Raw genomic sequence first — 26,974 nt, forward strand, 5'->3', positions numbered from 1 at the left:
TTAACTAGCTTCAGTTTCAAAACAATCACTTCAAGCCAGGCTGTGTATGTACCATACAATTCCTTTCACCAGTCCGCTAAGAGATATTGCACCCACACTACAGGATGCAGCATGCACTTTGCAAAGCAGAACAAGAATAAAACATAAAGAACGCAATCCGTAGCATACCATGTATGTAACCTACCTTCATGGTTGCTGGGGCAGTGAGTGGAGGGGATAAAGGTCGGTCTGGAATGGTCACATCTGTGTTGTTTAACAGCTCCTGTTTCCTGTAAAAGAAGAGGATCCATCTCAACACTTTTCCTAATTACCCAGCCTTCGAAGAAAGAAGTACAGTCCAGAGAGGAGAAAATTAGGCCCTCTGATTTTTTTCAATCCTGTAAACTTTTAAGTTAAGGTTTGTTTTTAAACAGAAATATCTAACCTGTGACAAAAACATTTTATAAAAAATCTTGTCGCTTGGAAAGATTCTGACCCAAGTCAATTATAAATGCCTCACTGTACCATAAAGTGGGCTGCTCTTTCTTTGGGAATCCAACGAAAGGGTATCAAAATAGAGCCCGTAACTAGTGTGTGCTGCAGGTAAATTTCATTTCAGGTGATTTACACTGCTGGGATGACCAAGAGTTAGATAAACAGACTTATGTTTCTATGACAACACCATTGCGACAATTTTTTTTCTCCATCTTCTCCATCTGGCGTTATCTATTGACTGAGCGGTGTTTGTTCATCTCTCTCTCGACAACGTGAACATTATGCACAGTGGAACAGATTTTGATTTTAGCCGCACTGGAGTAAATCCGGAGTAGCTCCACCAAATACTTTTAGCACAGATCAGTGTCATGTATCAGTGTGGTCCAGTGTGTTTAGCATAGAAAGAAAGCCACATTCAGGGAGTGATCGTTATTAAAACGTCAACATTTATCCACAGTGGAAATGGAAATAACTGTAGCACAGGATGTAGTAACACATTGTTGATCACTGTAGGTGGTCAGTGAATAACATGAGTTGCAATATGTCTTTTTTCCTTGGGGGTAGCACCTGGTGCAAGCTCTCCAGTGAGGCTCCTCGGTTCAGACAGTGCCTATTCTGCTTTAAATAAGGCACTTAGCGATCTTTACCTGCACCTGAAGACCGGGTCTCCATGCACCTGGACGTGTCATTTTCACTCCCTCCGTTTCAGAGGTTTTCACTGGAAACTCCCAGTGTGCAATAGATGCGGGTTGCTATTTTCAAATGGGAGTACCTAAATCCGTATCTATTTACCTATATAAAAGAGGAGTGATTTTAAAGGTGTTGAGCACCCACAATGTGGGTTAGCCATGATACATTAATGGGAATGGACAATCAAACCACTTTTATTTAGATGTCTAGCTTGAGGGACCCACATTTGATTATTTTAGCACAAGGGGAGATTTTCTTAAGGCACAAATACCAGCGAGGCACCTAATGCCCACTGATGGCCAATAGAAACCTACCTGCCATTTGTGCCTTTGAAATTCTCCCCCATAGTCTAACGTGGATCCAGATCTGTACTGTGGGCCTGATTTTCCACTCCTTTCTCTAATTTGGCACCAGTGTAAAACTGGCATAAGAGAGCAGAGAACTAAGCCCAGCAGCTTCTTGGCTAAGTTCTAGTATTTTTGCCCACACAGTCTTGAATGAGTTCATCATGACCAGTGCTACAGCAATGAATAGTAAATGAAATGAGTGAAAGAGCACTCTAAATAAATTAGCTCAAGGGCAGTTAATGGACCAGGGCAGAGGTAGTCAACAGCCAAATCCGGACCACCAGACGCTTTTGAACGGACCCAGAATTTTTTTATTTTTTATCATTATTGTGGTGTGAAAAATGTTTCTCTGCAGGTTGGACCTTGACTATACCTTGACCAAGAAATTTGTACCTTGACAAAAAATTATTGACTACCCCTGGAATAGAGTTTGCAAGTTACATAGAGTGATAGCAACAACCACCACCTTGAGAAGAGAGAGAAATTGTGTCTGCCAATTCATCAATAAGAGAAATTACGATGACACAATTCTGTAAGGGAAGTCTTGTCAGAGTCTTTAACCCACTCCTGCATCTCTGTTAACGCTGGCTGAAACATTTTCAATGGAACAGTTTTCTGTGGAAATACACTGTTCCCTTGGATCTGAAATGTGTAGCAGGCACGTGTCCATTTCAATGACATTTTTGACTGAGTGGAGGTTTCCAAATGATTGGAGAAGTGTTTTGGTGTTTCCAAATCAGAATATCCCCTTTCATGGAAAATTCCAAAGTTTGACAGTTCGTTCCAAAATGGAATGAAGCAAAATTTAGAAAACTTGGAATTTCCCACAGGACAGAAATTCCAGTTTCATTCAGCTCTAACCTTTGCTGTTCTCAGGGAACAGAATCTATACAACTAATTCAGATCCCCACCTTCCTCCTGCCCCCCCTCCCCCGCACCAGTTATCCACAAGTAGCTTTTTATTTTTAACAACATCCTCATCATTCAGAGTTATCAGGCAAAGGGGTACGACAGGAAAGGTGGTCCTGTGACTAAAACTCAAGGATCCAGGACACCTGGGTTCAATTCCTGGCTCTGCCTCAAATGTTCTATATTATGTGAGGCATCCAATGCAGGCCTTGATGCCCCAGCTGTAAGTGGGGATAATAATTCTTCTCTATCTCACAGTGCGGTTGTGAGAATGTGCTTATGAATGTTTGCCGGTGGGAAGGAAGGGGGCATAGAGGTACATAGATAGAAAGGTTTTATGGAAACATATTTCAGCCTATGGGTGGTTCTTACGGGTTATTCACTGCTTCGGATATTTGCAGTTTGTACTGTTATTGGTAGCCTGCGATCAGAGAGAGAGCTGATCTCTATTTAACGTAGCTGGCTTGAACAACAATAGCAGTGAAGCCACAGCTTCATGGACTGTACAAGCTCGCCTGGGACCCTGGGTACACACTCCAGCAACTAGCCTGTGCTGCCGCAGCTTCATGTGTATTGTTATTGGAGCTAGCATACGTTTACACCTGTCGCAGTCACCCTTCCGACTGCAGTGTAGTCACATGAGACTGGTTTTGGTGCCCAGCCAAATGGCTCCAAAATCAATAGAAAACTGGCCAGGGAACACTTACAGTGTGAAAAGTCACGTGAAAACAGTTGCTCACAAGTCTTTCCTGTGGGTTAAATTCACCGCTGTGCAAAGAACCTGCCCTAGCCTATGCATCACTCAAGACCCACTTATTACCACAAAGCAGGACTCCTCCCTTGAAGAACAGTTTTGAATAAAAATTCCCTTGTACTTATATTTTCAGAGAGCAAATAAAAGGGCTCGTGAATACTGAAAGGAAAACGATCCTTAAAGAACAGTTTTGTAGTTAAGGCACTGGGACCCAGATCTGAGTTCAGTGCTCACCTTTGCCAACAGACTTCCCAGGCGATCTTGAGAAATCACTTCACCTCAGTGCAGCTCAGTTTGCCGTTCTATAGAATGGGCTCACTAGCACTTCTTTCCTCTCCCCCACCCTGAACTCGGGTCAATCTTGCCTGTTTAAACTGCCAGCTTTTAGGAAGAAGGATTGTCTCTCTATGTGTTTGTACAGCACCTGACACAAGGGGGTTCCAATAGTGGCTGGAGCCTCTGGGGGTTACTCTAATAAAAATACTTAATAATAACCACTCTTGAAACAAACTTGTGGGTTTTATTTGAAGTAACATTTGCTAGTCTTTATCCCCCGCTGTATTCACACAGCTCTGACCCTCAGCTACATGGATATTTAATACCATCAGCCATTGAAAGGAAGGATGGTCCAGTGGATAAGGTGCTAGCCTAAAGACTTGAGAGACCTGGATTCAATTCCTTGCTCCACTGTAGATCCCTGTGTGACATTGAGCAAGTCACTTTGGCTACGCCTACACGGCAAAAAAACCCTGCAGCAGTGAGTCTCAGGGCCCGGGTCAACTGGTGGGCTCGCAGATATCAGTGCAGATCACCCCCCTCGCCAGGTTTCAGAACCCAAGCTGGAATGCCTACACTGTGATTTTTAGCCCCGGGGCGGAACGCCACAAGCCAAAACTGGTTGAGCTGGGCTCTGAGACTCGCTGCCACAGAAGTCTTTTTGCAGTGCGGATGTACCCTTAATGTCTCTGTGCCTCCGTTCCCCATCTGTGTAACTGAAATAATAGCACTTCCTGACCTCATAGGGGTGTTGTGAGGCTACATCCATTAAAGAAAGTGAGGCACCCCGATACTGCAATAGTGAGTCTATACAGATATAAGATACAACACTTCAAATAATATTTGTAGGGAGGAAGCAGGTGTATTAAGAAACTCTTCCCCAGGAAAACAAAACCATGACAGACATTCTATGTTTTTAAGATGCACATTGAGAAATCTATGGTAGATTACTTTGTAAAAGTATTCTGTCTCTCTCTTTTTAAAAAAAAAACAAACAACTTTCTAGTTAGACAATTATATTGTCATATACAGTGATAGGGCCAGATGCAACTCCAGGGGGCCAGAAAAACTGAGATTTAATTCCATTTACTTTCATCCCTGCCAGGTTAGTCCCACAGTAACTGGGCCAAAATGTCCAACTGTTTATTTTGCAATAACAAGCCCTTAGTTTCTATGGTAACCTGCCATAAGATGGCAAAGCGCAATAATATGCAACTGACTGATGCACCGTGACAGATGCATCTAATGAGAGATTCGGGGGAAATCTGGGTAACAGGTTCTCCTGGGATATGAACATTCAGTTACGTTAATTTCCAAAACTTTGAAAGGTTTCTATAACAGGACTGGTGCCCTTCAGGGAGCCCTCAGATCAGAAAAAGCCACAATTCAGCTATATCTAGATATAGACATCTGTAAGGGGACTTTTTGTATAGCCGTATACACAAACACACCCCATTCTGTTAAAAGATTTTTGGAGATTATCTAAACCTTTCTCCTAATAAAAGAAAACAGGGCTTGATCCAAAACCCATGTGAGTCACTGGAAAGACGCCTATTGACGTCAATGGGCTTAGGACGAGGCCCACAATAACACCACGCTCTGTTTTTAGAATGGGATGTTATGTATGGAAAGGATAAAGAGAAGCAGTTCTGCAGTCCCACGAAATGAGGCGCTGAATCTCATTCCCTGGTTCAGAAGACTGCACATGTTGAAGAAGTGGCTCTTTAAGGGATGGGAGGGAAGATACCAGCTGGTCTAGCTCTTGAAACTAATTTATAAGAAGCATCAACAATGGGTGTGAAGTGGCCAACCTGTGGTATATTATACAAAGTAGGGGTGGATGGGAAGCCCATTGGAATCAAAGGAAAAACTTCCATTGACTTGATGGGCTTTACATCAGGCCCTGATTAAGAAGGTGGATTGAATGAGCCTATGCCCCATTTTTCATAGGGGTCAGTCAATGAAAGTGAAAGGCAACACATTTAAAAACTGGTATAAATAACACTTTCAACACATAATTAACCCATGGAACTCACTGCCACTAGATATCACTGAGACCAAGAGCTTAGTGCAGTGTTTCTCAAACTGGGGTCGCCGCTTGTGTAGGGAAAGCCCCTGGCGGGCCGGGCCAGTTTGTTTACCTGCCCCATCCACAGGTCCAGCCGATCGCGGCTCCCACTGGCCGCAGTTCGCCACTGCAGACCAATGGGAGCTGCTGGAAGCGGCGGCCAGTATGTCCCTCAGCCCGCGCTGCTTCCAGTAGCCCCCATTGGCCCGGAGCAGCGAACCGCGGCCAGTGGGAGCCACGATCGGCCAGACCTGCAGACGAGGCAAGTAAACAAACTGGCCCAGCCCGACAGGGGCTTTCCCTACAAAAGCAGCGACCCCAGTTTGAGAGACACTGGCTTACTAGGATTCAAGAAAAGGATTAGACAGTTATATGAATAATTAGAACATCCACCATTATTCTAGGTAAGAGAGAAAAACGTATAAGGACTATAAACGTTCATGCTTCAGAGCATAAACCAACCTGTAACTACCTAGGATAAGAAAATTAATCTTGCCCTACTGGCAGTTTATCTGAAAGTTATTCACTATGGTGGTTTTTTTCACCTTCCTCCAGAGCATCAGGTGCTTAGCCATGGTGAAGTACACGATAGTGGGCTAGTCTTATCTAGCATGGCAATTCCTATGTTCTTCAGCAGTTAGCTTAGAGCAGCGGGTGGAGTAACAGTATAGGTGGGAGTAGGGTTGCCAATTTTGGTAGGATTTATTCCTGGAGGTTTCATCACATGACATAATCTTTAATTCAAGATTAATCCTTAAATCCTGGAGCACCAGGACAATCCTGGAGGGCTGGCAACCCTAGGTGGGAGGAGGGAGAATGGGGACTGGAACCTGCAACCCTATGAACAGCATTTACGGATAGACCAGTCCCACTGACAGGGCCGCCCATGGGGGGGGTGCGGGGCGGGCGCAAGCGGGGCAATTTGCCCCGGGCCCTGGCCAAGAATCCCTTTCCTGGCTAGAGGCGGCGGTCCGGGCCTTTGGCGGCATTTCGGCGGCAGGGGGCCCTTCAGTGCTGCCGAAGACGCGGAGCGAGTGAAGGACCCGACAACGACGACGACTCGGAGCGCCGCCCAGGGAGTACAAGCGCCGCTGCCCCGCTTTGCCCCAGACCCCCTGAATCCTCTGGGTGGCCCTGCCCACTGACTCCCATTGGAGCTGTGAGAGTTCGTCCCCTCAGAAAAACAAGCCCCGACTGCCTCAACTTTGCCACCAAACAACTGTGGCACCCAAAATTAGCAGGCACGTCAGAAAAATCTGGAACAAGGGCCTCATCCTCAGCTGATGTAAATCAGCACAACTCCATTGGCTTCAAGGGAGCAATATAGATTTACACCAGCTGAGAATCTGGCCCAGAATTTTTATAGCAGTGCCCAAATTCCACCCACAAAAGTGCCAGCCGTGACAACCCAAGCAAACTAACACTTTTGGTCTTGTAACAGCAAGCGACTCCCGTGGTGACTTGCCTCGCATCTTATTGACACCAGTTAGGAATTGTCAGGCCTGGAGATGTAGTGTGGTGTCTGTGCAGATAACACTTCCTAATGGTGAAAATTGAATCAGTACCAAGAAGCAGAGGGGAAAAAAAATCATGTCCGTTATTTTTTTCTCCCCCTCCCCCCACCCCCAGAAAAGATACAAAGTATTAAAAGTTCCTGCAGCCTTTTGGATCCAAAATATATAAAAGGCCTCGTGTTCCTGCCCTCTGCTATGGAGTGCAAATTGTTGCAAATCCTGGAAAACCTACCTAAATGCAGGAACACAGTGGCTGATAGTCCCAGCTAAACAGCAGTCCATGGTCCATCTCAGGCCTGGGGTAACAGGTTATGCCAGAGGTATATGCAGATGTACCTGAGCTAGCTTTGATCGGGCTAGCTTACTAAAAATAGCAGCATGTTATTGTGGCTAACCCAAGCCGCTCTGCTATTTTTAGTGACTTAGCACTACCAAAGACAGCACAGATATATTTCACTGAGCTGGAAATTCTACCTCCCAACTGCAGTGTTGTTGCAGCCTGACCATGGGTGGCCAAAGTTTTTATTGGTATAAACAGGCAAAATTCCATTCAAGACAATGGAGCTGTGCTTGTTCACCGCAGCAGAGAATTTGGTCCAGGGATCAGAATGCTGTTTGGCTGTTATGTGGTCACTTTATGGTGCTCCGGCTCCTTACACCTTCCTGCATACACTGTCAATGCAGGTAAGTGACAGACAGAATCCAGACCTATAGGGAAGTCCCATTACAATTGCTGGCAAAAATCCCATCGATTTCAGCAGGACCCGGATTTCACCCCGATATCTGCAACTTTTCTATCTTAAAGGAACTGCTGTGAATAAGCCAATCTAATGCAACATAGTTTCCAAGCCAGATACTGCTTAGTAGATTCTAAACTTGTATTAGGCAAGAAATATGCACTAGCAGAATACCAGACTATGCATTACAATGTACTGTGGACATGATCTATTACAAGCCAGAGCAAGAATAGAGCTTCCTTCACAGTAATCACTTGTGTGTCAAAATAACAGGGAAACACCAAATCCAGTGACTGTAACGCCCCTAAATTTGGTCATAATGGATGAGGACTTTTCTCTTTTCTTCCAGTAGAACTAACCTGGCATTGTTGGCTCTATTTCTATTAACACTTTATTTTTCTTTATAAGGCCCAGGAGAACACGCATCATGGTGTGAGCTGCACTTTTTTGCCTTTGTCCCAGTGTTGAGTGAAACTGACATAACTTAAAGGATTTATCCCAATCTCTAATGCTCTGAGGCCTAAATCATTTTGCTAAGATGATGGCGAGAAAGCTTAACTTCAAAACAATCATAAGGAGATGGACCCCCATGGCTCTCTAAGCCAGCTCTTGTGCGGCTGTAAATCAACACAGCTCCCCCAAAGTCACTGAAATGCCACGCAGTGTACACTGAAGTCAACAGAGCTATAGTGATGGACTTCTGTGAGGTTCTGGCCTGCTGTCTCTTCATCAGATTTTCACTGCATTCCTTTAGTAGTTGCTTGTAGCGGTACAAAACACAAATGTAAAACAGGTTCTCCTTGTTCTAGCCATTTCTCACTCCAGATGGCAAACTGTCTCTGTACATAAGGCAGGCTTTTCAGTACTGTAGAAAAAAAAGATATCTCAAGCCTAGGAAATGATGACTTGCTCATGCAAAGTCCGGAAACCCAGCTACTAAGGCCTAATTCCAAACCTGAGCCTCACGCAGAGCTCACTCAGGTCGATTTGGCTCCTGTTGATTTGGGACTGCATACTGAAGTCCTTACTCAGGCAAGACTCCCACTGAAGTGAAAGAGAGTAAGGGATTCAAGATCTGGGCTCAATTTGCTACCTAGGATGGAACCAGCAGTAGAGCTGTATGCCGTAGCAGATGTTTCTGTATATGGAATGTGGAAGAAAATCAATGAAAAGAATTTAAAATTAATATACCTGCATTACTCTGTCATTTACAGTTATTCAGGTTTTTGTCCACTGAGCCAGTTATCCAATAAACATACCGGTACCTCATGGATTTTCAGGGGACTAAGCAGTGTCACGATATTTAAAGATGATGTCAAGTCCTGGAAAGATCCTTTTCAGAACATGTCAACAACCAACAAATAAGCCACTTCAGAGTATTACTGAAGCTTCCAAATGAGTCTTGGTGTATGAATTCAAAGTTCTTGGTAACACAGACCACCAGTGATCACAGATACCTCTGATTTGTGTGTTATTTTTTATTATTTTTATTTGTATTCCCATAGCACTAGAGGCCTCATTCAAATCAGGGCTCCGTTGGGACAGGTGCTGTGCATACAACATAACAGGAGACCGTACCTACCCTGAAGTGTGTACAGCCTAAACAGACAAGACAGACAAAGGTTGGGAGAGAGTAGGTACTTTTATCCTCATTTTATGGAGTGGGAACCAATACACGAGAGATTGAGTGACTTGCTCAGGGTCAAATGAAAGTTTGTAGCAGAGCCAGGAATTAAACCCACATTTCCATAATCTCAACCCTCTGCCTCAACGACAAGCCCAGCCTTCCTCTCTTGCTATTTCCATGTTCGTCTTTGACCTTTGGGCCGCACGTACGTACGTTATGCAGTTCGCTATGCTGCATCTGTTGTGCTCATTGACTAATTCACAGCTTTCATAATCAGTATATATCACAACCATATGGCTAGGCAAATATTTTGTCTCCTGCTCCACTGGTTCAGGTGAAATTAAACAAGACCGAAGCCACTTCTGCAGGAAAATGGAGAGGAATAAATACAGGAACTGCTTTAACACTGACCTTGCTGTTCTCTTTCACATAGACTGATGCACTGTCTCAACTACCATGAACAATGTGGAGTGGACTGGGAAAGCCAAACTGCTCAGGGTTCCCCAGCCCAGCCCAGCCTTTACAAACACCTGCCATTTGTCTGCATCCAAGGCTCTGATCCTGCCAGCTACTCCAATTGGGCAGATCCTTGCATGTGCACAGACCCCCACTGGAGTCAACGGGGCTCCAGCTTCACAGAACAGCTTCAATCTACACCTGCTACCTGTGCTTCTGCAAAGGAAGACATTTAGATGGCTAGTAGTGATACTGATTACTGAATGAACGTTTGACTCAGTACACTGCTCTGGTGCAGTGGGATTCTGATAAACTTACTCACCTTGGGTAATATCTTATGCCTTAGTTCAGCGTTTCCCAAACTTGAGATGCTGCTTGTGTAGGGAAAGCCCCTGGCGGGCCGGGCCAGTTTGTTTACCTGACCCGTTCACAGGTTCGGCTGATCGTGGCTCCCACTGGCTGCGGTTCGCTGCTCCAGGCCAATGGGAGCTGCTGGAAGCGGCAGCCAGCACATCCCTCGGCCCGCACCACTTCCAGCAGCTCCCATTGGCCTGGAGCCTGTGGGAGCCGCGATCGGCCAGACCTGCGGACGCAGCAGGTAAACAATCCGGCCCGGCCCGATAGGGGCTTTCCCTACACAAGCGGTGTCCCAAGTTTGGGAGACACTGCCTTACTTAGTTCCACTGAAGCCAATGGAAGTTACTCAAGGAGTAAGATACTATCCAACATGAGTAACGATACCAGAACCTGACCCGAAGGATTTTAGTGGTGTTCTGGAGTTTCCCCATAATTTACTCTTTGTAGTATCCTAGGAGACTGCCAAAACCCCAGAGCATGAAGCTGGAACATTGCAGGATTACACATTGTGTTCCCTGCGGATACACAGGATAGTTCATGAACAGAGCTCTGCAAATAACTGATTTTTGAACCAAAGAAGTCTTTAAAAAAAAAAATGTTTCGAGTCGACCCAAAACAATTCAGCATATCAAAAAAGTTAACAAAAAAAGTAATACAACTGAAATCAAATTTCAAAAACAACACACCTTTTTGCATCAAAGGCAAAACATTTCACTTCGCAAATGTCAACACAAACTGTTTTGACTTTTTCGGAATTTTCATTTCTTTTTCGACTGAACAATTTGACGAATGGAACACAAAGTGGCAAAACGTTTCGATTGACCTGAATCTGCATTTTTCAATGAAAAAAGAATTTTGTCTGAAATATTCCGCTCAGCTCTATTCCTGAATGGGGCCAGATGGACAGCTCTGGAGAACGAACACTACTGAAAGTCAAGGGAAGTAAAAGCAAGTGAAGATCAAAGAAGAATGTACGGTTCCCTGTATGCAAGGAGGCCAATGGCTACACTTGCTTTCTGGGAAATACTACTGCTCAAGAAATTCTTTATTCAGGAGAAAGCAGCAGAGGCCCTGGAGGTATGGGGGTGAGTATTGAGCAATTGCCAAGGAAGGGTCCCTCTGGCAGTAGGAGGATGGTGGACATGTTAATCCAGATTCTCTTGAGCTTTCATGATTAGGACAAGACGTGGGGAATCGAGAAATAATAGAGGAGCTAAATGGATGCAGTGCCAGAGATAAACCATTGTCTCTCCCTGACCTTTTCCCAATAGCACAGAATAAGAGGAAGGAATTAAGCAGGATTAGAAGGGAATTTTTTAGGAGAAAAATGTTGAGGCAGCCGGCTAGCTCACTAAGCCAAAGATCTCATTGGGAGGGATGAGATGTATATTTTTAGAGGTAAAATGGGCACATGCAAACTCCTGGGCCCACCACTGGATAACTATAGCCTGCTGCAGTCAAGAGAAAGATGCCCACTGACTTCAGTGTGCTTTGGATCAGGCACCAGAAGAGAGAAGCCTGAAAGAGAATCCTTGAGACTGTATAGTAAGATGCAGCTGAGCTTTCATACGATGGGTCTTGATTATTCCAGACTAAAGTCAAACCGCAGTGGGTATGTCTACACTGCAAACAAACAAACCAACAAAAACTGGAGCAGCAAGTTTCAAAGCCCAGTTCTACAGATTCAGGCCCTCACTACAGTGCTAAAAATAAGCACGTAGACATTTCGGCTTGGGCTGGTGTCTGGCCTCTGAGACTCTCTCTGTTCTTTTAATTGAATAATACCTTCCCACCCCATGTTATATTCTAAAGGATTCCTTCCGTTAGTGGCATTACTGATTTCCTAGTGGCGGTGGTTCTAAGATCTGCTGTTTAATATCCTTCTAAACAGTTCCAAGGGCAGTTCATCTTGCGTGCTCTTAATATTCTATTTTTGGCAATGGGGCCAAGGTTCAAAATCCAAACCCAGATTCTAATTTGGCAAGTACGCAAGACGGTTTATAATGATCTGACCCAAAACTGCAGACACGAGCATGTTCCTGTGCTACCATCTTTCTGCTCTGCGTTTGTACAGCACCTAGTGTAATGGAGTCCTGGCTCATAACTGGAGCTCCTAGACATTAACCGCTCCACAAAAAACGATGGTAACCAGCAACTTCAGGATGTTTGAATCATTCTAATTCTGCCGTTTGAGCCGCAATTTAGGTAAAATGAACAAGCAGCTTTACTATTCCCTCCTCATCTTTTCCTGGTACTTGGTACCACAAAGCCACTAGGACTTTTCCTTTCCTTTCGGCCAACACTACTTCTTTAAGATGACATGTCAAACGCAAGTCCTGACGACCTGTGGCCATTAACGATGACAAGGCGTCATTGGAACAAGTGAGGATGTTAAAATCAACAACCTGGCAAATTGCAGCTGAAGTTATTACATTTCATGACCCTAGATTCAGCAGATTTTAGGGCAGCAGGGTCCGTTATGATCATTCAGAAAATTCCTCCTGCAATCTCAGTTGGATGCAGCATTCTCCACTTCCTGTCTTTTCGCCTGCGCAGTGCTGCTGTGTGCCGTTAAACAGCAGTCATAATTTATTTCCAGAAGCAGTTGCATTTCTGTGATGGTTGATTTCTGTTTGTATGTAGCTCCAGGATCATCTAGGAGGCTGAAAGGCACTATAAATACAATGGTATGTTTGCTTCCATTATATCGTTCAGCCATTAGGGTGGGATTTTCAAAAGTGCTCAGCAGTGGCTTAACTTTGCTCCCATTGACTTACATGAAAGCAAAGTTAGGCCACAGCTGAGTGACTTTTGAAAATCCAACCCTGGGTGTCCCTTTGTGCTTCATAGAGATCCTGATGGCATGTGGTCCTCGGTCAACAACGGAGACTAAGCTGGAACTCAATCAATGTGGATTCCTGTGTGTTTATGTCTGTAGCTGCAGTTTTTTCTTTCATAAATGCCTCCTGTTTAAGATCACCTGTGATTCTATTTATTGTGACAACACAAATGTTCTACACTAGCTTCACCTGTATATCACACCACTGATTGTTGTTTTCTCTTCACAATCAGTTTAGCCCGTATGCTTTAACGGCATTTTTACACTTTTTAAGTTAGCAAGACTGACCTTCGTAACTTTGCAATCTGACTGCTTCCAGATGAAAGAGCTCTTGGAATTGGCACCTCTCCCTGTCACTGCAGGGCTGACGTCAAAATAAAGCAAATGAAAACTGCATGAGACTGCTTTACATCCATGAATGCTGACTGAGACTGTAGTGTTCCCTTGTGACTTGACACTAGTAGATGTGGTAGAAGGGCTGCCGTTTGTGAGTAATATGGTGCATTAATGCACTGACCTTAATTACAATATTAATGACTAGAAGGAGGTCAATTGGAACAAAGCAAAAATACTTACAGCATTCTGAACCCATTGTTTAACAAAACACCATTCTTGGTATTTTATTTACCCCCTTTATCTTATTACTGTATTTCTTCCTTACCATTAATGGGATCTGCTCCTATCTAGAATTTTTCAGCCCCAGCAGGCTACTGCCATGCCGCCCTCTTAATCATCTATACCCTCAAATCATGCTGGACAAGTTAATACGCTATGAAGGGGGTTACAGTGGAGAAATCATTACCTATAAATGAACGTGGGGGTTGCACATGTAGTAGCCTGTGGAGTCCAACCTCAGTTCACGTACCAGGGGCTCCTTCCATGCCTCCATTTCCCCCCACAACTTTCCTGTGGGCCCAACCTCCCTTTCCCCTCTATTTCAGGGACTTCCTGAAACCCCTTCCCACTCATCCCTCATGCCAGGGGCTCTGTGAGCCCCCCACCACCACCATCGCCACCCCACCACATGCCTGGGGCTCTGTTTGCACCCCTTCTCCCAGCCTACCCAGTCTCTGCATGCCCCTTTCCCCACCAGGGCAGGGGCTCTGTGTGCCTCCGCGTTCCCCCCTCTGCCACATCGGGGGCTGTGAAACGTTCCCTGAAGCTCTGCAGCGTATCAGACGCAGCATTCAGAAATTAATGCATTCTATCATAGCAGACAGACAGACAGACGCACGACATCAATTGGAATGTAGGACGTTTTGCTCGGTCAACGCTGTGCAGCTGTCACCAAAAGAAAAGAAAAAAGCTAACTAGGATTAATGATAGGCCTAAACACCTTCCAACTTTGGAGCTATTCCTGGCTGGCTGCTCAGATGGCGTGAATCAGTGCAGATCCATTGCAGTGTGACGGAAGGTCCCGTAGGCTAGGCTGCATTAACTTATTCAGGAGCTTGGGCTGGGGGGCCCAAGCATAGAATCTAAGAGCCACAGCAGGCTTAGCCTGGTAACTCTCTCCCCTCTGCTGTGTTGAATTCTGGGTTTAGTACAGCAGAGAATCTGGGCCAGCATGGGTAAAATACCCAGACAAACTGAAGGGAGCTCAAAGGAGAACAGCAACAGCGACTAAAGGTTTGGCAAGTAAGCCCTAGGAGGAAAGTTTGAATGAAATGAGCACGGTTGGTTGTTTAGATAAAGAAGAACTTAGGGGACACATTGTAACTGTCTACAAATAGATAAAAGGAGGGTATTGAGAGGACATGGATCAATAGTTCTCATTAGTTAATGAGAACAGAACAAACCACAATGGATTTAAGCTACAGCAGGGGAAATATAGGTTGGATATTAGAGAAAAACTTCTGGACCAAATTCAGGCCCATAAATCTGTCCCTGGAGGTGTTATAACATCTCAGGCAATGGAGCAAGCGACTCCAGGCGTTGTGGCATTGCCGTCATTCAAGGCGAGGACTAGACACCGATCTATAGGGGTGGCTTAGGAATAATGAAGTCCAGACTGGCAACGCACAGGGGAAAGGGCTCCATGATCCCCTTGAGAGTCCAAAATGATCTGATGGTTTTTAATTAAGTGCTGATTTGGGGATGAAGTTTTAATTATTCTGGTACTCACAGGACACTAGAGTGCAGGCAGGCTGAATAATTTACAAAATGAAGAAAAGGAGCCCGATATCCTTTCTGATTGTCAGATTAAATATATTGGGCCAGTTCCTCAATGGGTATAAAACAGCAAAGCTCCATAGATGTCAGTGAGGAGCTAACAATTTACACCAGCTGGGGCTCTGGCCCTTGATATCATCAAGCTTTTAGGTCTTGGAAGAAGAAGCAGTGAAAATATTCACAAGGAGGTCCATCAGAGGAGCTAATCTTAAATATTTTATCTCCATCATGACATATCTCATGCAGTCACCCTCCTGCTCAGCAGCTTAGCTCTTGATGTAAAGCTACCATTTAAGATAGGGGTGTCCAACCTATGGCCCAGAGTATTTCATAAGGCCCATGTATGGCCCGTGGGCCACACACGGCCCACCAGAGTATTTCCTAAGGCCCGCAGCCTGCTTCAACACAATATACTAACAGTGGGTTCATTCCCGTTTTGTCATCATGTTTACATCATTTTAGTTTAAACATGTAAACAGACAATACTGTACATAGAAACAAGCTATCTGAATACATACGGAACAAGCTGAACTTAAAATGTAAATCGATACAGGTGACTTTAAATCTTATTAAAATATATGTAGACTCTGTTTGGCCAACACGAGGTGGTGCTTAGATTTACGTGGCCCTCCTGTATAATAAGGTTGGGCACCACTGGTTTAAGAGAAAGTATTTGAACTTTGCTCAGATGTGCTGGTCTGATCTACTACATTATTCCTCCAATTTTGTGTCCATTATTATTATTTATAGCCTGACAGCACCTAGAGGCCACAATCACAGACCAAAAAAACCAGACCTTTCTCTGAGGAGCTCACACGCTAATTGTAAGACAAGAGACAACAGACAGATGCAACAAAGAGCCAGAGGGGAGACAATGAGACACATCTGGACAGTGTGAACAGCACTGGGTACAGCACACAAGCTGCGTAACCACTGTCAGCTCCATTGGTTAACCCCACTGATTTCAGCAGAGTTAAACCCGTGTCGAAACGGAGCGGCAGAGTGGTAAATCGCACACATTATTGGCCTATTTCCTTTCCGAATGAACTGAGGGTATAGCAGACCAAAGAACTGGGCCGAATCTTCAAAGGGTGTGATCTTCATTTACCTCAGTGGAGCTTTATCACTATTCACCAGCTGAGAAACCAAACCGCACTTCCCACAGACGGCTTCAAGCAGGCAGTATCTCTCTCTGAATGGGCTGCTGAGAGGCTTTGCTGCTTGTGCGTATTTTCTGTGGGTAACAAGCGAATGGGAAGTCCCTGCTGTATTTAACATTGGAACGGCTGACTCTTCTGGGGTTCCTCCCTAAAGGTCCAACAGAGAAAGAAGGCGGCTGATATGAGATAGAAAAATGGATCTTTCTGTCTCCAGACCTATAGAGACGCAGTGTGCAGAGTCAAGTGAAGTGTAGGAAAGTAAAGTGCAAGATGCCTTCTGCATTGTGTGGCTGCTGGAACGAGGGGGGATAATGGGCACATACAAAGTGCTCCAGGGGTTGTTTCTTACATGTGCAGAAGAGCAACCGAATGAACGAAATCTGCTCGCACTCCACTTTTTTATGTTGAAACCTGGAACACTCTGGGCCTGATTCTTGCTGACATTGAAGCCCCTTTAGACCACACTGGCAGTGCACAGCAGGCATAATATACATTGACGCTGTCAGTGCGAAGTAAAATGCCTTGAGCATCAATGAAAATCGTCTCCTTTCTTTCCAAACATTAAATTTATAAAATTGTACTGACCTACTTTTTAGAGCTGGTTAAAAAATATCCATCATCTTTTTTTTTTTAAACCTGTTTTAATCTAATTTTTTCAGGTATTCTTTTAAACACTGACTTTTTTCAGTGTTGTGTTTTGTTATTTTACGAGAACACAAGAAATTGTCAAAACCCACAAAGAAGTTTGGTCAGAATTGTGTGTTGGGAGGAGGGGCATTCATATTCCAACCAGCTCTATTATTTATCCAGCTCCTCCATTCTCATTTATCAAGTGCGAGCTCACCTCTGTCTGCAGATGAAGAGAGCGATATAAGAGGTAGGTATTGTTCTTTGCTCTTTGACTTGATGGGATGCTCTGCGTAAAAGCACAGCCTGGTCTGGAGTAAACCGCAAGTCCTTTGCTGCATTTCCTTTGACGCCTGTGCTCCAGCTTGATTGCTCTAATCTGTATTTGGATCCCAGCTCTGAAGCAGGCTCCTGAGGTTAAACAATGGACCCAAAGGCACAAAGTGTGGCCAATCCTGCTGCTCATAAGGATTAAAGTTGGAGAGACATGCACAAATAATTGTATCTGCTCTGGTTTATCTGGGTTTTGTAACAGGTTGCCATAGCATCATAGTCATCTCACCAATGGATTTTTCTTTTGCACAATAAATTTCATGTTTAGGGCCAGACTCGCCCCCTGATTTCACTAAGTGCAAAATCTGTCCATTAATAAGCAATTTCTATTGGTTGTTAATGATTAGTGATGCATTTATATATGTTACCTTGAATTAGAGTGTCAGCCTCACCCAAAACAATTCAGCTGTCTGCCACATCTAAGGGTAAATGCCAGCAGCCTGATGCCCAATCAGATTACTTTAAAGGGTGCAGGTCATGGAGTTGGTGTTTCTCAAGGAGGTAAGGGGCTGCAATAAATCACCTAAGCCCTCATCATGGGTTCAGTGAAACTTCAGTGGTGCATGATATAGGATAGTCCTGAGCACTGGGTTATATCTGTTAATCCTAACAACATACGTTTTAAATAAAAGAGTTCCAACTAAATAAAAAACTTATCAGGAAACTGTAATTCGAAACGTTACCCAAGTACGTTTTGTTCTGCATTTGGATTTAGAAATGTTCTGCCCACCGCCAACATATGAATTTGCTCAAGGAATTAACCTACTACAGTATTCCACAATCATGGCCAGTTGCCAAACCATCCCATCCCCATCCCTATGCCTTCGTGACCCACCCCAAGTCGTATTGTTCTTGAGTCTGAGTTCATTATATAATAGTCTCCATTGGGAAACCCTGCAGCCAAATATATTTTTATCATTCCCTTCTCTCGCTCCTCCCCTTGGTCCCAGTTTTACTCAGTCCTCTCAGGATTGTCTCATGCATCATTAGTACAGTGTGATTCCAAGGACCTTCAGCACTGAAAGTATGGCTCTACCACTGAGCTAAAGGAGTACCTCCACTGCCTAGTAGCTGTAGTAGGCTTTTATCCCACCATTAGCTAGTGTATTTCAATTGCAGGAAGAAGGATCTTGCATCTCAGCCCCAGTAAGGAATTGTACACAGAGACGCAGCAAACAGAGGAGTGAAGACAACAGAAGAAAAAAACCAAGAGAGGAGATTGGAGGAGAGTACAAGACAGAACAAAGGGGAGCAAAGGAAAAAAAGAAGGCTCAGGATCTAAGAAAAATGTAATTCAAACCACTTCCATCCCAAAGTCTGCTCCTGTATATTGAGATTCCATCAGAGACCGCTTAATAGAATTATGTTTTACCCTGCATTATATATTAATGGCTTATCCATTGTTCTCTTTATATACTGTAATGACTACAGGTGGGTGATAAAATGATTATGTAGGATGTATATTAAGGAGAGCAGATGATGGGTGGGCTGCTTTTATTTCTAAACCATGATTATTTAGGAAGCACTTGGAGAGAGCTGCTATTTGCATATAGCTTGAAAACTTTTTAGTGCTGATTGTGTGACTCTGCCTTTCAAAACTATGCCTATTCTCTGGAGTGATTGGTGAACCAGAAGCCATTCAACACAACGAGGCAATCCATAAAGAAGAAACGCCACTGACACTAGTAGGCTGGAAGATTCTGGAGCTTGTAACTGGGAGCACACTTAGGCTGAATAAAGTTGTAATGTTCTGGCTGAGTATGTCCTATAACCATCTAGTTTCTAGTCCATACAGAAGATAATAGTCTATTACTGCTACAAACTAGCAAAATTCCTCCTTTAGCTCAAATTACATAGGCTTGTACTTTTTGTAGTTTCGATCTCTGCTAATGACCTATGATGGACATTGCTACGAGTGCTGCTTGGAAAATGGTAATTATGTTTTGCCAAAAAAAAATTCAAAATAAATGAACATTTTCAGCGGGAGTTAAACATTCTCACTGATTTTATTCAGGTTTTTTTTTTTTTAAAAGGAAGGACCAAATGCTGAATATTTTTCAGTTTTCAAGCCCCCTAAAATGTTCCTTTTTCAATATTTGAAAAACAATTTTAAGATATTTCAGCTTTTGGTTGTTTTTAGTTTTTGAAAACTGAACATTTTTAAGTCTTCAACAATTTTTCATTGAAAGAGACAAGAACTTCCCACTAAAGTTTTCATTTCCACAAAATGCTATTTTTTATTAAAAACCAAAAAATATATATGTAACTTTGTTTAGTTGCTATGTTATCATGTAAGCTATCTGGAGAACGCATTCTTGTTCAGTTAGCCTCTGATATAATGTAAACAAGGATGAGTTCATGAAGCATAAAGGACCAATAACCCAAGTAAGACAGCGTGAGTCTTTTCACTGTCTTCAGTAACACTGGATCAGGCCCTAAAATAGTATAATGACTAGTTGAATTTGGCTTTGTGAGGTACTTTTTGTTTAAAAAGGCAAGCTTAAAATATTGAAGGCCTGATCAAATTATTTTGCTTTACACGGAGTGCTGTCCCACTGCTTTTGTGTTACACCAGAGGTTTTCAACCTTTTTTTATTTGAGGACCCCTCAAAAATTTCAAATGGAGGTGGGGACCCCTTTGGAAATCTTAGACATGTCTGCAGACCCCCACGAGTCCGTGGGCCACAGGTTGAAAACCCGTGTGTTACACAATAACATAACCACCTACCAGCAGCTAAACTGATTCCTTTATTCCACGCTGAGGAGTGGGAATCAAGTACTCGTAAAAATCCAGGAATGGTTTTAGAGCAAGTTTTCAATTATATAGAGGCCGAAAATAAATGCAACAGTTTCATTGTAAGAAGCCCTGATTTAAAGAATAGATTTAAATTCATCCCTGGTACAACTCCACTGTTTTCAATGGAGTTACACTGGGGATAGGTTTGGCTCTGTCTCTCTTTGAAAAATCCACCTCACAGATCTTTATGGGAAGAAATGTTACTCTTTCCATTCCATTACAAACTGAATCTATACAGCGTCATTGCAAGGATCTGATTTGTAGTTCTCTCTCTCGAATATAAATGTGCCCCAACATAACACTTTTCTCATCTCTTGCACCTTTTATCTAAGCATCTGGAATCACTTTTGTTAGCAAAGAGGAGGCCCGCCTGGGGATCTTAAGAGAGATCACACAGCACGTCAGTGGCAAAAGTTCAGTTGGAGCCCAGGAGTCCTGGATCCCAACCCCTACTTCCATTCTTCAGAGCAGAGCATACTCCATTCATTGCAATGGGTGTTTTGCCTAAGGATGGCCCAGTGAGAGCCTGTCGGTCAATGACTTTCAAAGGGATTTAGGCTCCTAAGTCACGTAGGCACTTTTGAAAATGTTACCCAATGTGACTCGAGTGACTGGGGCATTTACAGTTATGCTTGTTGTCACAGCTCGACTCCGCCATTCAGAGAGATTTAGCTGAGACCCACAGAGGGACATAGGTTTCGCCATGAATAGACTGCCTATTCAGTAATACAGATGCCACCCAATGCTCTGTACCATACCTACTGCCCAGGATCACACAAGAAGTCTGCGGCAGAGCCAGAACCTGAACCCAGATCATCTAAATCCAAAACCTGGATGAAAGAAACTTGTTACAAGTGCTCACTGCTTTATTATGTTGTACGTCTGCACTAATAGGCAGGTTTTAAATTGGGTTAGTATAAACACACATGTGGGAGGGGAGATATCAATGTACTATCCTACACAAAGATTTCACAGTAAATGTTTAAATCCGCGCTGCATTCTCCTGGCAAGTTAACCACACTTCGCATCACTGACTACACTTTATTCATGCAGTGAATTCTTTGAGCCAAATGTATGCCTCATGTAAACTGGTGCAATTCTACTGGAGTGCTCCCCTCACACCAGGGTTGAATTTGCCCCTCTGTTTGAGCCTAGAGAAGGAAGAGAAGGATGCCCTTTAGTTTTGGCGCTGTCATTTTTTGCTCTTGATGGAGCTCCCTTCTGTATGTATTTAATATCTGGCATCTATTGCTTTAAGTTTTCATTGCAGGCTGCACTTTTCTATTAGTTTTCTGTCAACACACTGCTGCTAGCATCTCAGGTTAAAGATCCCAATAAAATACAGACAGAGTCCGGCTGTTCCTGGGAGCATTCTTCCAGAAGAAGAAGAGTAATTCCCATCCCAGTTAATGACAATGCAGTGCTCTGTACACTTTCTGCTTGTTCTTCTCTTAAGGGAGAGAGAGAGAGACCCTCTACTTTCAAGCCAGGGAAAGGCTGAATTGAATAAAATACTTGAGTCTGATTGTCAGCTGCTGTCAACCCATAGATTTCAATGGAGCTGCATCAACTGACACCAGCTGAGGATCTGGAACACGTACTTTAAAAATAGGCTTGAACCACAAACCTGGATCTGAAAAAAAACAAACAAACAAAAAAAAACCCCTTAAATGTTTAGAATCCAAACCCTGAACTGGATGCTCATTTTGCAGCAGATGCCATCTCTGTAATAGGCTGAACCAAAAAGCCTGGATTTGAGCCTTCTCCAGTTGCGGATCTGTTCAAAATCCAAATCCCAGGTGCAGCCCCACTGACTGATGGAATGCCTCAGATTTACACCAGGACCCAAATCCACCTCTTCCTTATCTTAAAATATTTAGAAACTGAGCCACAAAAAGAACAACACATGATGTAACATCTACCTTGTTATTAAACGTAATGAGTGTTAGTAGGAGCAGCAAAAGGAGATCTAGAATGAAAATTGCAGTGTGGGGTACTCTGTCAATGAGATGGAAAGATTGACAACTTAGTCCTTTTCATTTATTCTACAGACTCATAGAAGAATAGGGTTGGAAGAGACCTCAGGAGGTCATCTAGTCCAACCCCCTGCTCAAAGCAGGACCAACCTCAACTAAATCATCCCAGCCAGGGTTTTGTCAAGCTGGGCCTTAAAAACCTCTAAGGATGGAGATTCCACCATCTCCCTAGGAAACCCATTCCAGTGCTTCACCAGGGCCGGCTCCAGACCCCAGCGCGTCAAGCGGGCGCATGGGGCGGCATTTTGCCGGCAGGGCGGCAGGCGGCTCTGGCGGACCTTCTGCAGTCATGCCCGCGGGAGGTCCATCGGAGCTGCGGGACCAGCGGACCTCCCGCAGGCATGACTGCGGATGGTGCGCTGGTCCTGCGGCTCGGGTAGACCTTCCGCAGTCATGCCTGCGGAAGCTCAACCGGAGCCGCGGGACCAGCGGATCCTCCGCAGGCACGTCTGCAAGAGGTCCCCCGGAGCCGCAGGACTGGCGACCAGCAGCGCGCCCCCCGCGGCGTGCGGCCGTGCTTGGGGCGGCCAGATTCCTAGAGCCGCCCCTGTGCTTCACCATCCTCCTAGTGAAATAGTGTTTCCTAATATCCAACCTAGACCTCCCCCACTGCAACTTGAGACCATTGCTCCTTGTTCTGTCATCTGCCACCACTGAGAACAGCCGAGCTCCATCCTCTTTGGAATGTAGTCCAAATGTAATCCTCTTCAGGTAGTCAAAGGCTGCTATCAAATCCCCTCTCACTCTTCTCTTCTGCAGACTAAATAACCCCAGTTCCCTCAGCCTCTCCTCATAAGTCATGTGCCCCAGCCCCTAATCATTTTCCTTGACCTCTGCTGGACTCTTTCCAATTTGTCCACATCCTCTCTGTACTTCCTTTTTCATTACAAAACAGTTAATAAAAGGCTCATTTCTTGCAGCCTATCAAATTTTAGGGGGTCTTTCAAACAAAACAAAAAACCTGTGGACACTAGTTGGATTGCTAGTGTGAGTCACTTCTACTGAGTATCATGCGCGTCCTCCTGTACATAAATCAAGTTATGAAAATGAGTGGATAACAATAAAGTTGGTTGAAAATTCATTGAAGGAATAGTTTTGCATCGGAAAGTGCAATTTCATCAAAATCGAAACATTTCAGAGAATGTCAATTTAAAAAAATCTATGGGAAAAGTTGAAGTGTCTTGCTTCTTTTAGATACATTTAGTTTAGACTTTCATATTATATTTATTGCATTATAATGTTTCAATATTATAGAAACAAAACAACTCAGCATTATCTAAATAAAACAATTCAACATTATTCAAACAAATAGTTCAGAATTTTCTTGGTGTGGGAACTCTCTTTTGTTCTGATTCAGAACAAAAAGATATTTCAAAATGGAATTTCCCATTGAATGGAAAATCCTTTTTCCAGCCAGCTCCCAGGTAATAACAATCGGAGTAAGCATGTAGTCAGACAAGCACCCAGCTGGAGGGACAGGAGGCAGGATGGGGCCAAACCCATCCCTGTTCTGACTCTGTGGAAGTCAGTGCCATTATGCTAGTTGTGGATGGATGTAGCCCTCAGCTGTGTGGAGGGCTAGCGCCTTCATATTATACTTGTGCTGCATGAAAATGCTATTCAATGGAATTTCACCTACTGGATAGGAAATCCCCCAGAAAACAGGTGATGCTAAGGTTTCTTGATTCCTTTCAATGAGTATTTGCAGAATGGTCCTACCTATATGCTTTTAAACCGTCATTATAGCAAAAAATTCTAGGTTCTGGTTCCTGTATCTTCTGAATAGAGCTAGTCAAAAACTATGGTTGGGTGGTGTCAAATTTTTTAAAAAATCAAAGTTTCACAAAAATTTGTCAACATTTCAAAAGCAAATTGCCCATTCTATAAGCTGGTTGATCAAAAAGTTATAGTGAAAACATTTTTGCTGAAAATTCAACAATTTGAAACAGTTTTACCAGGTCAGCGTGGGAAGTTGTGAACCCTAATGCCCAAATTACGCAGTCGTGGTATATTCAGAACTTTTGTCAATTGCTTGGAATTGGAATAAACAAACCACATATATAAGCACCTAAATTCCATGAGGATGAGTATAAGATCTAGGATAAACTGGAACAGAATAGAAGCTGAGGGCAGAAATTCTCCTTAAGTGCTTTTGCCTGTAGGTCTTCCATAAAACCTTAATCTCGAGCACCCGAGACCACCCTCTGTTTGACTTCAAAAGGATTAATCTGGATGAGGACCTGAGTACTCACTCGTCATGAAGAGATGCATACAGAGCATAAACTGTGTCTGAAAGAGGTGGTGGAACTGGGTAGCCTTTGTCATATAGTGAACCTCAAGAGAAACTAAGGGTACCCTGGAATGCTTGAATTCCTGATGCAGGCCAAGCTTTGAATAAGCATCTGACTGAAACCGGAGATGCTTTGGGGATTCTTCCTGCACCACACAGGTTCTTTTTGGATAGTGTGAACCAAAAGTGTCTCTTATGATACAGTCAGCCCAGTTCTGCCATCATTACTCACACTGAGTAGAATCTTGTTCCAGGAATAGCCCCTGTTGAAACCAATGGAACTACTCGCAGCGTCAAGTGCTACCTTGGAATTGGTTTGGGGAAGAGAGATTCACGTTGACAGGGACAGAAGAGTGACACTAGGTGAAATCCTAGCCCCACTGACTTCAACAAGGCTAGGATTTCAGCCACTATCACTAGATCCACTGCTCTTTTCTTCCAATACCTGTCAGGGAAGGTCTAGAGAATACTTAGTCCTGCCATGAGTGCAGGGGACTGGACTAGACGACCTCGAGAGGTCCCTTCCAGTCCTATGATTCTATACAAGTTTTGCTCAAGAGCCAGAGTTGCTAGCACAGGGGTGGGCAAACTTTAAATTGTGTGGCTGGCCATGACTGCTCCTGAAATTGGGGTTGGGGTGCAGGAAGGGGTGAGGGCTCCAGCTGGGGACGTGGGCTCTGGGGTGGGGCCAGAAATGAGGAGTTCAGGGTGAGGGACGGGGCTCCAGGCTGGGGCAGGAGGTTGAGGTGTGGGGGGAGGGGGAAGGACTCCGGCTAGAGGTGCGGGCTCTGGGGTGGGGCTGGGGATGAGAGATTTGGGTGTAGGGGGGTGCTCCAGGTTGGGACCAAGGGGTTCAGAGGGCAGGAGGGGGATCAGGGCTGGGGAATGGGGTTGGGGAATGGTGGGGGTGAGGGCTTGGGCTGCGGGCCCTGGGGTGACGCCAGAAATGAAGAGTTCAGGATGTGTGAGGGGGCTCCGGACTGGGGGTCAGGGTGCGGGAGAGGGATCAGGGCTGGGGCAGGGGCATGGGAGGGGGTCAGGGTGCAGGCTCCAGATGGCACTTACCTGAAGCAGCTCCTGGAAGCAGCAGCATGTCCCTCCTCCGGCTCCTATGCAGAGGTGCGGCCAGGCGGGTCTGCACACTGCCCCATCCACAGGCACCACCGCCGCAGATCCCATTGGCCACAGTTCCCAGCCAATGAGAGCTGCAGGGGTGGCACTTGGGGCAGGGGCAGCAGGCGCAGCCCCCTGGCTGCTCCGAAACATAAGAGCCAGAGGAGGGGACATGCCGCTGCTTCTGGGAGCCTCAGCACACACACTAGCAGCAGCCTCCGACCCCACTCCTCAGATGGAGCATGGGAGCAGGGCAAGTTTGCCCACCCCTGTGCTAGTGCAATGCAGAGGATCAAGTGGCTGCTGAGCAGTTCCCCTCTGTTGGATGACTCCCTCCATTGTTTATCCAGTACACAGTGCCGTCCAGCTACTCCGGCTATGCACTGGCTTCAGGATTTTGCCCTATCTTAAAGTAACTGGCACGTACTGAAGCATGAGTCAGCAAAGAGACAGAATGGCATCATTGGGTCTAGACTTGGAAGGAATTCTGCATTTGCAAATTAACAGCTTAAATCTGTCTATACAAAGCTTTCTCCAAGGTATAATTCGCAAAAGGAAAAACCAAAGCACAACTAGGAACAAGGTGACATTTAACTGCAAATGAGTTTAGCTTTAATTACTCCTCTGTACAGAAGATAAACATTGTTCAGTACAGTTCACAGAGCCCTGCATTCGAACATGCATTATTGCATGTACTGTTGTTTTTATAGGTCACTGAATGGATCACACACAATCAGATATTACTTGAAAGTACCCAACTTTTTATTTCATATATATACACAAATAGGTGCTGCCACACCCCCGTCTTGAAGTTGTTTCCATTATATACAGGATTTACAGCTTGGTTCAATCAATAAAGAGTCCTAAGGATGGCTCGCAGTCTTAACATGTGGCTAATGGTGGGAATAGATTCTTATTATTGACAGTTCTTGTTTTATAATCTAATATTAGAACCAGTAAAAAAAAATCAAACTTTCATAATTGTTAAGATGAAGCATTCACAGAATAATGGATAGTATGGCCAGAAGGGATCATTATGATCATCTAGTCCAGTGGTTCTCAATCTGTCCAGACTACTGTACCCCTTTCAGGAGTCTGATTTGTCTTGTGTACCCCCAAGTTTCACCTTATCTAAAAACTACTTGTTTAAAAAATGAGACATAAAAATACAAAAGTGGCTTAGCACACTATCACTGAAAAATTGCTGACTTTCTCATCTGGACCACATAATTATAAAATAAATCAAGTGAAATATAAATACTGTACTTACATTTCAGAGTATAATATATAGAGCAGCATAAACAAGTCATTGTCTGTATGAAATTTTAGTTTGTACTGATTTCACTAGTGCTTTTTATGTAGCCTGTTGTAAAACTAGGCAAATATCTAGATGAGTGA

General features: G+C 44.2%; 1 protein-coding gene across 6 annotated transcripts in view; it reads right to left on the reverse strand.

Annotated features, from left to right (window-relative positions):
• The window catches only part of RAP1GAP2 (RAP1 GTPase activating protein 2), a 294,972-nt gene that overhangs the window by 96,163 nt on the left and 171,835 nt on the right, over nt 1-26,974 (reverse strand). For 5 of the 6 annotated variants that reach the window (XM_039508034.1, XM_039508032.1, XM_039508033.1 and 2 more), the window contains one exon: nt 185-269. In XM_039508034.1, the coding sequence (XP_039363968.1) occupies nt 185-269 (85 nt within the window). Of the gene's footprint in view, nt 1-184; nt 270-1,121; nt 1,267-26,974 lie in introns of all 6 variants that reach the window. The other variant, XM_039508036.1, reaches the window with a different exon arrangement.

Source organism: Mauremys reevesii, linkage group 20, assembly GCF_016161935.1.
Source record: "Mauremys reevesii isolate NIE-2019 linkage group 20, ASM1616193v1, whole genome shotgun sequence".
Taxonomy (NCBI): Eukaryota; Metazoa; Chordata; order Testudines; family Geoemydidae; genus Mauremys; species Mauremys reevesii.